Here is a 12,397-nt window from a genome sequence, read left to right on the forward strand (position 1 = left end):
GCTTAATTTAAAGGCCATCTGTTTTTATTGTGGAGCTCAGACTCCGCCTTAACAAGCTCTCTCCGGCACCCGCCGTCGAAGTAAAGGAGCATATCCCTTTACGTTGGCAGTAGCCAATCAGCGCTGTCAATGCCGTTGCGATGTATGTGTTGAGTGGTGGCTGCTACGAGCAGCGCTGGACGGGCAGTATGGCGGAGGAGGGCTGTGTGTACGAGTCAGAGGGGCTCGAGGAGCAGTTGGGGAGTTTATTGAGCCGTTACTCAAGTGGTGAAACACGGGCCGATAGTAAACCGTTCTGCTCTGACTTTCGCAAGGTAAGGAGCCGTCGCCGAAGTTGGTGACAGGCTTGTTGTCGTAGAAACGAACCGTTCGCCGAAATCCCCCTCCCCCAGAACTGTCCGTTACACTAGCGAGCATTAGCAGTTTGGCTTGTTAGCATCCAAGCTAACGAGTCCGTAGTCGCTTTTAAAAACAATATATATCGCTGTAGCGCCCTTTAACAACACGTGTGATAACCCAGCTTCAGATTCAGTTCACGTTATCGAAGCGTCAGAGTCAGTAAATCAGTCACATTTTCACAAATGAGTGTTCACTGCACAGCTAGCAAGCTACATCGGCTAACCGTGTGAGCCAGCTAGCACAGGATTTGCCTGCAAGTTCGCTTAGTGCACCCACTGTTTACTAAACTATCGAGTGGACAAGTTTCCTGCACGTCTGTGACACGTTTTGTAGTCGTTTAACTTTAGCTAATGTGAGCTAACCTCTCACGTGAGCTTGTTATGCAATTAGTAGCCTGCATTATTAAGTATTTGACAGAAAGCCCAATCTATTTTAACCTAATAAACATGCATCTATACGATGTGACGTTATAACATGGTTATAACATAGTGTCCTCACACCCTGCAGTGCTCATAATGCTGCGAACAAGGCAATGCATCTCGTGGGAAAGTACATTTAAATGTCAGTTGGCAAATAGTTGACTGTCACTGAAGAGATTTCTAAATAGAGTTCAGCCTAAAAACAAACTGGGAAATAGTCACGTCTCAAGTTTTTTTTGGTTGACAAATACAAACTCATATTTTGCTGCAGGGCTAATGGCATGCCATGCATACGTTGTATTCGAGTTTTAGCTCTTTATGAAAACACAGTTTGAATACTCATGAAAAGTGACTCTCTCGATGCCAGCATTTTTAATCAAATAAACTGAAAGTTTGTTTGTACTAAATCTAGTAGAGATTTAGTTTGACAAATTAAACAAAAGCCTGAGTGCTAACTTGTTGACAGTTTATATTCACATGTTTCCAGTGTCGCTCAAGAGTGACACCTTGGATCTCCACCATGAGACAGCAATATAAACATTGTATTTTAGACATTTGACAGATCAATTGTAAATATTGTATAACAGAGAACTAAATGTCCTATTGTGTTGTACACGAGTCACTGTGTTTAAGGGGAATTTGCAGACATAACTGTTCAGTCACAATGTCTGCACCAGGTCTCGCGTCACTGTACAGTGAGTACTTTGATATTAAGCAATATGATAACAGATGTTTAGCTCAGGCGTGCAGATTGTTCTTATGTATTAGTTGCTGTAAGTGCATTTGTGTTAGCAATCTGTTATCTCATGGTGTTATCTATCTGCTTGTAGGGCTCCAAGTTCTTAAAACAATGGTCCAAATCGCAAAGATATTATATTGACAATGTTATAAAACTGAGAAAAGCTGTAAATTGTAATATTTAAAAGGCTGACAACTGGATCTTTTGGCATTTTTGCTTGAAACTTAGACTAATTGTTGCAGCTCCAATTGGTTACTATTGGTAACACTGTATATTTGCCACTCGGCTGAACCATATTCCTCTTACATCACCACTGTACCTATAACTGCAGTTTAAACATCTAAAATCGCCGCAGACTTAAACATGCTAAATAGTACAAACTGTCTTTGTTTTGTCTTTTCTTGGTGCAGCTGGTGGAGGAGTACGCCTCTCGCTGGCAGGTGCCGCTGCCTCAGCTCAGGATCCTTGAGATAGCTCTCCGCTACTTCGCTCGAGCCTCCACCTTCTTCACATCAAACTGTGATCATGTGCGACACACACTCAGTAGTCTGGCCTTGTAAGTACACAGAACCCTTGAGTAATTACCACAAATTTTACTTGGTGCCACAATATTGTTACATAATCTTGCACCAGTCCCGATTATGTAAAGTGTGATTGCAATGCACCTCTTAAGATAACTATGAATTTTCAGTAGGTGATAGCAGCACAATGTGCTAAAGACAGAGCGATGCCACCAGGCTTTCATATTGTAACTCCCCCAGCTTCCATTTCTGAATCTCTTTATCATTTTATGTCAAGTAATATCTTCCTTTAGAGAAAAGTTTCAATGTTTTTTGAGGTAAACCACTTAATCTGAATCATATTTGCTGTTGTGTGTCTATGAAACTGGTTCATGCTTATCCAGTGATGATTGTGATAGTAGTTCACTTTAACAGTTTTACAATGAAAGGATGTTGTGTTTATTTTGTAACTCTGAATGTGTTTTCCTTAGTTTGCTGTAATCTTTTATTATTCTTCTTACTCATCACTCGTGCTAGCTAAAATTTAACCAGCAGTTATAACTGTGATCTAGTTGGCAGTAGGACTGTGTTGAAAAAGTAGTGCTTGTACTGCTGTACTTATTGTTCCTGCTTTATTCAGTTTTCCGCTGGCCAAGTTTCACATCAGTTTAATTGTGGCTGAATGAATAAAAGCCTTTATTGCCCTTTAAGGGACTGGCCTTGCACAACGTGCCCTTGGAAAAGCACACATAAAACGTCAGACATTACATGCCTCCTGAAAAAAACACATCTGATGTTGATAAGACATTTATAATACGCTTTTGTTTTTATAAAACAAACGTGCTATGAAATATTCTGGACGAAAACTTTCAAAATCTATTATAAACACAAAATAATAAGACTATTCCCATAGACAATATGTAAAACCTTTCTTTTTATATATTCGTCAACCATCTCTGTAATCGTCTTGTATATTTGGAGACTGTTGATTGCAACATTTATGGAATTGAAAGTTGATTGTTCCTTGGCTCGAGCAACTAAATTTGTGAGCCAAGAAAAACTCTGGCAAGCTGCCAGCTGTTGACCTTACTGCATCCATGAATCCTCCATCCTGTGCCCCCGAGGGTTTCCCTCTGCTTTCCAATTAAGTGCGTTCCTCTGCCTCTAAACCTTTTCAATAACTTTAATCTGAGTACTCGCAGAAATGCAATTCTTTTCGTGGATATAAAAAAACTCTTTGATAAGTTGTTTTTTTAAATGTGGATTTGTATAGTTTTTGTTTGATAGGATCTAAACAATTTTGATCTCATCACAGGAGTGTTTTTGAGTTGCTGCTGTTCTTTGACCAGAAGGACTTCTGTCAGGAGCCACTGAATCACTTCACTGTTACATTCCAGGTGAGAATGATGTGCAGATCATCTTCTTAGGAGAACAGTGTTGTTTATTGTGTGCTATACCTCTCATAACAGTTGATTATGTAAAACCATTCACAACATTATCTAAAGACGAGATGGCAGTTCTTTTAATATATTCATGGATATTTGGCCGCATGTTCTTTCAGGAATGTTACTCGGCACTCGCGAGGCATCAGAATGTTCACTTGCTTCAGGTGGAGCGTTTGGTTCAAGGTGGTGGGCCTTGGGCCGGCCCGGCCTTACAGGCAATCCTCAGTGAGTCCAGTTTACCTCAGAGTGAAGGTAGGTGACATGGTATTATGCATCAGTAGTAGTTGTAGCACTGATTTCAAATGGTTTGTCTCCAAGTTGTAGCTGAATTGCTCCTCTACAGTGCAGTTTATCTAAAAAACTCCCCCTCATCTCTCCTTTTTGCCTTCTTGGTTGTACCTCAGTGGACGGGTGCATCAGCTCTGAGCTGCCAGTGTTCTTTGAGCTCCGGGTGCGCTACCTCTTATCCTGTGAGCGGGTCAGTGAGGCTATGGCCCTGGCTAGGTGTTGTGCTCGGCATCCCACGGCAGGACAACAACACTTGTTCTTCCTTCAGGTCTACCTCACATGGCTTTTTAAAACTTCACAACAGGACCGCCTTAACAAAGAGGTGGGTGGAGTGGCTGTTGGATGAGGACGACTAGCATGTTTTTCTGAAAAAATGCAGGATTTTCGGTTGAGTATGTTGCAATTGTTGCTTAGCTACCACACAGTTATGTATGATAACTATCTGTGGCTGAAACTAATGCCATTGCTGTCCTCTGTTTTTCAGGTGGCTGAATTTAATAGTAAAGATGCAATTCATATAATCTGTAGTTTGGAGTGTGAGGAAAAGGATGAGTTGCTACTAGCTCTCAGCAGAGCCTTCCTCTCCCAGCAGCTGCGAAGGGGTGACATGTACTATTTGTGGTAAGTGAACTTAAATCTGATGTAATGTCAAGTTAGTTTATAACACTAATTCACACCTCACCATTGAAGAATGCATTCAGAACAAATTTTAACTCTGTCCCTTGCAGTGATCTTGTTTTCATATGGAGTAAACTTCACAGTCGGTTGAACACATCCAAGAAAGCTCTACTTGAGGAGAGTCATCAGCTGATGTTGTCTGCCACCAACGTCAACTCAATTTTCCCATTCATCAGAGCCATACTGCAAGAGGTAAGAGAGTTCAACTGCTGTGTGTGTGTATGTGTGTGTGTGTGTGTGTGTGTGTGTGTGTGTATATATATGTATATGTATATGTATGTATGTGTGTTTTTAATCAATTGAAGTTGATTGTTTTAGATGCATTGAATTGATATTAAATCTTTTGTTGTATTTGTTCCATTTTTGTGTATCTCACTAGCTGGGTGAAGATGGTATCCAGTTCTGCGTGGAGCTTTGTGCTAATGCTCTGGGGTCTTGCCTTCCCTGCGATGTCATCACCAAGTCCCTAATCTACAAAACCATCACCGGCCTGCTCCCCAATGACTTGGAGGTTTCCCGGGCGTGCGCCCTTCTGATCTTCTTCCATGAACGCACTGTTGAGACCTACAAGCTGGTGTACCTTCTTTACATGCATCCTGATCAGGATTACCACGTGGAGTACAGCCCTATCCGAAATCATGTTCGCTTTGAAACCCTGCAGGTAGAGCACCTTTTAAACAAATTGTGATATTGAAAATGCAGCGTGTGTGTAATTTAAGACGAGCATTTTTGTAATTGATCCCTATTTTGTTACCAAAACATTGACCTTTCTATCTCTCCTCAGGTCTTGAAGAAGGACCTGTATTTTGACCCAGAGTTTTGGAACCTTATTGCTTTGCGGACCAACTGTTTGAAGCTGATGAGCGAGAAGGTGGTTAGTGGTGACCTTGAGGAGATCATGGAGGACAAATGGATCCTGAGCTATTGTGCCAAAGAACCTGCTTTGCGATCAAGCTCATCAGCATGTCAGAAAGGGAGTAAAGGGGCAGTAGCTAAAAAGCGTCACCATAAAGAGGGTGGACCTTATGACATTGACACTGCATCCAAGAGATTAAAGGGGAGCCAAGGAAAAACACGGCTTAATGTTGACCACACCGGAAAGAAGAAAGGCAGCCAAGGGTCATCATTACCTGAACCTTTGAGGCGTTCATTTTGGCAGCTAGAAAGACTACAGGACAATGTAGCTGTTGGGTATGGAGAACTACGACGTACTACAAGACTCTCAGAGAAGAACCCACCAAAACGGAGGATTAGACAACCCAGGTGGCTTCTTGAGGACTCAGGAAATCTTGGAAGGAATAATGTTCTTCCAAAGATCAAAAAGCATGGGTTGAAACATCAAAAGCACCATGAATCTAATGTCGTAAAGAGGTCAGAAACTGTTGAGCTCAAGAACAATGCCAAACACAAACCTTCAGTGAACTCTCATTTATTGGCAAGAGAAAAAAGCAGCAAGCACCAGAAGGAATTTTCATTAGAGCCCCTTAGACCAGCCACCCTTCCTCAAGTAATCCTTGAGCTCTCCCTACCAGACAATGAACTGTTGGGAATGTTTCACGAGGACAGTTGCAACAGACCGAGAGGTTTCCCTCAAGTGCTTCTCTACAGACCGACAATGAAGGTTCCTGCCACGTCCGAACCTGTGAAGACTGTGCACCGCAAAGAAGTGATACTGAGAGCGCGGGATGCAGCCATGTTTGCACAACAGTTGCACTGTTATGCTCGGCGGCCGAAAGGTAAAGGTATTCGGCCCAATATTCAAGGCTCAGTTTCAACAATCACACGCTCCTCAGTGCAAGGAAGTCCTCCAAAAGATCCAGAGAGAGAGCTCTGTGACGAACCTGCCACTGAGACTAAAGGTGAAACTACCCATCACACACCAGAAGCAGCTGAAGTTACAAAATCCCTGGAAAAAGTCATTCAAGCTCAAACTCCAAAAGCAGTCTCACGAAAGACATTTTCAGAAAGAGAGCTCTCCGGAACGTCTGCTGCTCTAATGAAACCCACCATTGCGTCACAGACTTTAGCAGCAAGTGAAGTTACAGAAGCCCCAATGTTAGATAAAGTCCTGCAAGTTCAAGCCATGGCTTCAGCAAAAGAGCTCTGTGACGAGTCGGCTGTTGAGATGAAGGTCACTATTGCCTCAACAGCAACTAAAGTGACTCCATCCCCAAGTTTAGATATAGTGTCTAACGCTGTTAAAGATGCTTCAAAAACTACAACTTCAGCTGTGATTTTGCAAACTTCACCTTTGGTCAACAATCAGATGGTAGTTCTTGATAAAATCCCTGCAGTCTCAAATATGGCCAACATTTTAAGCGTGGGAGCTGCTGATCCAACATGGTCTCAAGTTCTTAAAACAAGGAGGCAAGAACTGACGTCACTCTCTTCTCAGGCTGAAACTAGTAAAAATCCTGTTGCCCAAACAAAAGCAGATGGCCCAAAGGTGCTCACCACTGTCTGTAGCGGTGTATCTGAGCTGGACGTTACAGATGTTCCACCAAAATTCCCAAAAGAACAAGTGCCTTGTGAAAATGACACAAGTGGAGGAACAACGGGGACTACTTCTACAGATCAGGACAGTATAAATGACATATCTGCGCTCACATTAGTAACAGAAATGGTAACTGAAATTGAGCCTGAGGCACTTGCTCGAGATTTGGAGAAGCGCAAGGAGCCAGCTCCAGGGGATGGTTTGTCCAAAAAGCCAACATCTGGAAGTAAATCCAAAGTTCCTCACAAATTACAAACTACCTCCACCTGTTCTTCAGTTGCTGATGTCCAAGGGAAGGAGGAGGAAACTCAGGATTTTGATCCAGAAGCACCTGAGAACAGTGAACTACCAGAAACAGAGGAATCCAAGTTGGAGTACTGTTGTACTTTCTGCAACAAGGTCTTTAAGGGAAGTCGTGTTGCAGAACATGCTATGTTCCATTACCGTAAGGATGAGTGCATGTTCTGCGGGACAATGTTTAAAGATGATCTTCTGGCCATGATGCACATGTCTGACCATATTGAAAAGCTGAAGAGGATCAAAGAGTTAGAAGGTAACGGTGTCCAAGAGACCAAAGACATCTCCACATGTAAGACCTCTTCCAAAGCTAAATCCACAAACGTGTCTTCTGAACGCCGGAGTAGTGGGAGATCGAGGAAATCTACAGACATTCCTAAAACAACGATTCTTCCACATTCAACCCCATCTGGGTCCAGACAGTTGAGATCTAATGGCAAGCCAGTAGACGACAAGAAACCAAACGCGTCAAAGCACCTTCATAGTAAAACTCCTGTTAACAAGGTAAACGGGCATATTGGGAAAAAGAAAGAGCTTGGCCCACCGAAAAGGGACACCTCGAAATCTAACTCGCAATTTACACAACATGCGATCTCTCAAGAAAGAACTAAGGATGGAGCTATAAACTCAAGGTTGCAGGAAAACCAAGATACAGAGATGGATTCCTCTGCAACATCAGCACAGGTGGTCAAAGCGGTCAGCTGTTCCAAGAAGACCAAATCAGTGCAGTTCCTGAAGACGGGTGCTGAAAAGAGAAGGAAAGTTGTGAAGAAAAAACATGTGGAGCCACAAGAGAGCGTTTGCTGTCCTGTGGAGGGTTGCAGCTGGTTTACGGACCTGTCAAAGAAACGCGTTGCACTCCTTTACCACGCTCTCGAAGACCACTACGGTGAGGTCAAACCTTTAGAAGTGGCGTTCCGTGTAGGCAACGGCAAATGCAGTAGTTGCATGAGGGTTATGTGGGGTTTCGAACATTTTCAGCACCACGTAGAAAGACACAGAGTCTCTCCTCGGCATCCTTGCCTTCATCAGGGATGTACTTCCAGGTTCAGAACTGGAATCGAAATGAGACGCCACGCCAGGAGGCACAGTCCGCTGCAGGCAGTGTGCTGCGTCCCTGGCTGTTCTCAACTATTTATTTGTCTCTGGGCGCTGAACCTTCATGAAAGAGAGCACTATGCTTCCAAATCCACCAAACCAGGCAAGAATGCAAATGAACAAATGGGTGACAAACAGGATAACATGTCAGTTGGAAAGAAACAACTGGATGATAGGCCAAAAGATACAACTGCTACCACTGCTGTAAACAACACTGTGAGTGTGAAGGCTGCTTGTAAATTAGAAGAAGAAGACACACAAATCTCCTCCACAGAAAAACAAGCTCCCCTTCCCACCACTGTCGGAGCATCCCTATTGAAAGAGGAGTCGAAAGAGCGAAATGAGACTAAGGATTTACATGTTTTGAAGAATCTTTCCAACAAGGACACGTCCTCACAGCCCGCTGGCCCTAATCTGAGATTAAGGCAAACATTAAGAAAGGTAGCACATTCAACCAAAAGTCACAAAGTCATCTCAACGTTGTTGTTAAAACAGAATATCAAAGTGACGTACAAGTTCAAGAAGGAGCCGGTCACAGAGAACACGAAAGGGCCTAAAAGAAGAGGGCGTCCTCCGAAGTTAAAGGAAGCTGTGCATGATGAAAATACTACTGCCGGGCAAAACAATCAAACTGTCTCTCAAAAAACTGCTCAGATCGCGAACCCCCAAAAAGCAGCAGAGGGCTCAAATGTTGAGTCGAGAGAAGAAGAGCAGGTCAAAGATGTAGTCAAAATTAAAGAAACGTCAACTAACAAATTAGAGTCTAAGAAATCAGTGAACAAGCAAATAAAGAACAATCACACTCAACAAAAGGATATTTTAAATGATACCCTTCCAGCTGCTACGACAGCAAACACTTTAAACCAATCAATCAGCAGCACCTCAGCAGAAAAAACACACAATTTAACAGCTAAGAAACATAATGTGAAAAAACGCTCCATTTCAAAAGAAAGTCCAACTGCTTCTTTAAACTCGAGCAAGTCAAAGAGGCACAAGGTTACAAATGGCGAAGCCAACACAAAGATAGTCAAGAAGAAATGTCCTCTCGGAGAAGTAGAGGGGAAAGCAGTGGACTCAACACAAAGCGGTTCAGGTAACTCTGCGCCTGCAGCCCCAGCGCTCTGTTTAAATGAGAGGACTGCACCACCAACCACCTCAGGAGACAAAACACAGGAGGTAACGGGAGAAAAATCAAAGAAATCACTCATGAAAGCAGGAAGAAGGAAAGAAAAGAAAGCTCACAGGGCTTCCTCAGACTCAGACCAGACAAAAAAGAAGCACAAGGATATTAAAGAAGACAAGAAAACACTGAAGGGAAGACGGAAAGATGCAAGCCAAACATCTGCTTTGAAAAAGAAAGCCAAGCCGAAATCTGTAGACCAACAGGTTGAGGCTCGAGCCGCAGTCAAGAGCTCACCTGACGTGAAAAAAGAAGCAACAGATGCACCTCTTTCCTCCGTCCCTGCTGCCACTACAGCTAGCGGCTTCAACGACATGACTTCTCCTCCCACTGCCGCTGAAGAGAACACACAGAAGGTAACAAAAAAGGAAAAATCCAAGAAATCGCACATCCCCAAAAAGTCAGACCCCAACGGAGTAACTAAGAAGCGCAAGAATGTCCATAAAGACGACGACGCAAAGATTGTCAAGAAAGAACGCAGAGTTCAGGCCGTTGAATCAGCGTCCGAGAAGCCGGAAAAGTCCCAAACCGACGCCCAACCGCTCGCTGAGGTGAAAGCAGAGTTTGTCTCTGTTGGTGAAGACGGGGAAACGCCACAACCTAAAATGAGCATCTCTGGTTACTCCGTCATAGCGAATGGACGAGCAGTTCGGGAAGATAGCAAATCTTCAGTGTTACAGAACGCTCTTGCAGGATATAGCAACAGGCCATACATGCGTCCGCCGCCGACGGTGTACCTGGACGAGAAGTACATCACCATGCCAAAGCGAAGGAAGGAGACTTCGGTTCACCAGTCGTCTCAGAGAAGCGCCCTTCCGCCTCACAGCAACGTGACAAAACCTCCGCAGAGACAACGGTGTGCCAACTGTTTTTCTACGTTCAACAGTGCCGAGGAGCTGCAGGGTCATCTCCAGCTGCAGAAGTGCTCCAACCTCTTCGGATTCGACTCTGACGACGAGGGTGAGTCTTCATTGGAAAGTTTAAATCTAAGAGCCAAATGCTTGGATTTTAGGAATACAGAACGGCCCAGATTATCTAAGATTTTCTAGCATCTGTGTTGGAAAAAAATCCTTTAATTATAGCAAAACACTTGCATTTAATATTCATCATGCCTGAGATATCCAGAAATAAACTTCACATTATCCCGCCATGTCGGCTGCTCCTTTTACACAGATATTGATCCGTCTCTGGGACTATTCTGTGTGTGTCTCTTTTATTAAGGCGTTTGAGACACTTTTGAAGGGCGTAACAAAAATGATTTTGCGTGTTTTGTGTCATTTGTTTGGCCTGTATATGTAATTGTGTAGTCTTCAATTATAATACACAGCTCCATTTTTTTCTAAATGTCAAAAAAAGAAAATATGTGTTCAGTATGTTCGTGAATGCGAGCACAGAATTTTAATTTGTGAAAGTGTCTCAATAGGTCATTGTGTCACTCTTTTCTCTCTTTCCTGTTTCAGGAAACATTCTACCAAGTCTAATAAAGTAGGAGGTAATTGAAGTTTTGGATGCATCGTCAACCGAGCCGCGGACCTGCATGGAGCCACCGAGCGGACCATACCTCAACGGATCGGTGCTCTCTGGATGACTTGTTCGTCTCCGAGCAGCAACGACGGCGTTCATCTGGAGACATGAGAACTGAAAGGGTCGCCCGACTTTCACTGCAGCACGTGCCTCTAACACGAGGTCCGGGGGGCGGCCAGAACCCACGAAACAGCCAATCCGATACAAGGAGAACTGAACTGAATCCATTCAGACTGTTGGCAGAACAGCTAGTACTGAAGTGCCTGCTCTGGAACCGCCGTGCTGTTTCCAGCTGCATCACCCGGAACGGAGATTTAGAATTGTGGCTTAAAGTCTCGACTCTCTTGAAAGCTGTGAAAAGAAAGAAAAAAAGACTGACGCAAGACGACGAGGCTGCTCCTGCGATCACTAGGATACATATTTTTCACATCAGTAAGCCATATGATGCCATTGTTTGCTTTTTGCACTCTTCTCTTAAGATTTCTCACAATTTCTTTCTGCTTAAACTCTCCAAGTGATGGAGACTGTACAACGATTAAAGCATCTTAAAATCACGCTATTTTAACATCTTATGGTTGCATATAATTTTCTAAACTTTGAAAACTTGCCGTATCAGAATCTTCTTTGAGGAAATGTTATGTATAACTCTTGTTTAAATACTAATTATATTTCTTCCATCCCGAAGGGTTTAATTAGGTCGGCGCTTGGCCTCGCCTTGAGTCACCAGTAGGGGGCAGTGTGCACCAATCTGTTAATGTTTTTCCTTTTGCAAAGCATAAAATGTTATTATTTGCTCTCAACTGAACTAATTTCACTGTATTTATCACTGGACGGACTTGACAGATGGCTTCGCTTCCAGTCAACATCCATCAAGCTGTGTTTCCTTTAGCAATAACTACGACCAACTACATGTCCCACTAATATTTTGCCTGGTTCTGTCATGATGATCTTGGGGTTATTATTTGCTGACATTCTGGCTCGTTTTTTATTTTGTCACTTAAACATAGATTTGTATCTTGACTGAACTGTCCAAGACCTTAGAAACATTGTGATTTATCTTTCCTTTAAAGAGAAAGTAATAAACAACCATAGTTTTAAAGTGTTACCAGGAGGCCGCAGGCTATATTTATTTATCTTTCATTTTGTATCTTTTGTAAATATTTGAAGAGTTTCAATCGCGGATTATATAAGGTGGGTGTCGGAGCCGGGGTTTATATTTTGTTCTTGAAGTAAAAAAATAAAACTTATTTCAAATTGCATCTTATCTGTTGGACTGTGAAGTGATACCCGATTACATCAGAGAAGTGTGTTTTCATCAGAGGAATGAGCGGTTCGT

At 43.0% G+C, this 12,397-nt stretch overlaps 1 protein-coding gene across 1 annotated transcript; it reads left to right on the forward strand.

Moving 5' to 3' along the window:
• The first annotated feature begins 154 nt into the window (after window positions 1–154).
• Window positions 155–11,861, forward strand: LOC137794247 (uncharacterized). Its single transcript, XM_068590974.1, has 10 exons — window positions 155–314; window positions 1,968–2,113; window positions 3,373–3,454; window positions 3,619–3,754; window positions 3,907–4,112; window positions 4,275–4,411; window positions 4,519–4,660; window positions 4,848–5,129; window positions 5,253–10,497; window positions 10,998–11,861. The coding sequence occupies exons 1-10, from the start codon at window positions 189–191 to the stop codon at window positions 11,024–11,026; spliced, it is 6,531 nt and encodes a 2,176-aa protein (XP_068447075.1). The 5' UTR covers window positions 155–188; the 3' UTR covers window positions 11,027–11,861.
• The last annotated feature ends 536 nt before the right edge of the window (window positions 11,862–12,397 follow it).

The sequence above is a fragment of the Clinocottus analis genome, unplaced genomic scaffold (genome assembly GCF_023055335.1).
Source record: "Clinocottus analis isolate CAN_PGR_092001 unplaced genomic scaffold, fCliAna1.0.p SCAF_24, whole genome shotgun sequence".
NCBI lineage: Eukaryota > Metazoa > Chordata > Actinopteri > Perciformes > Cottidae > Clinocottus > Clinocottus analis.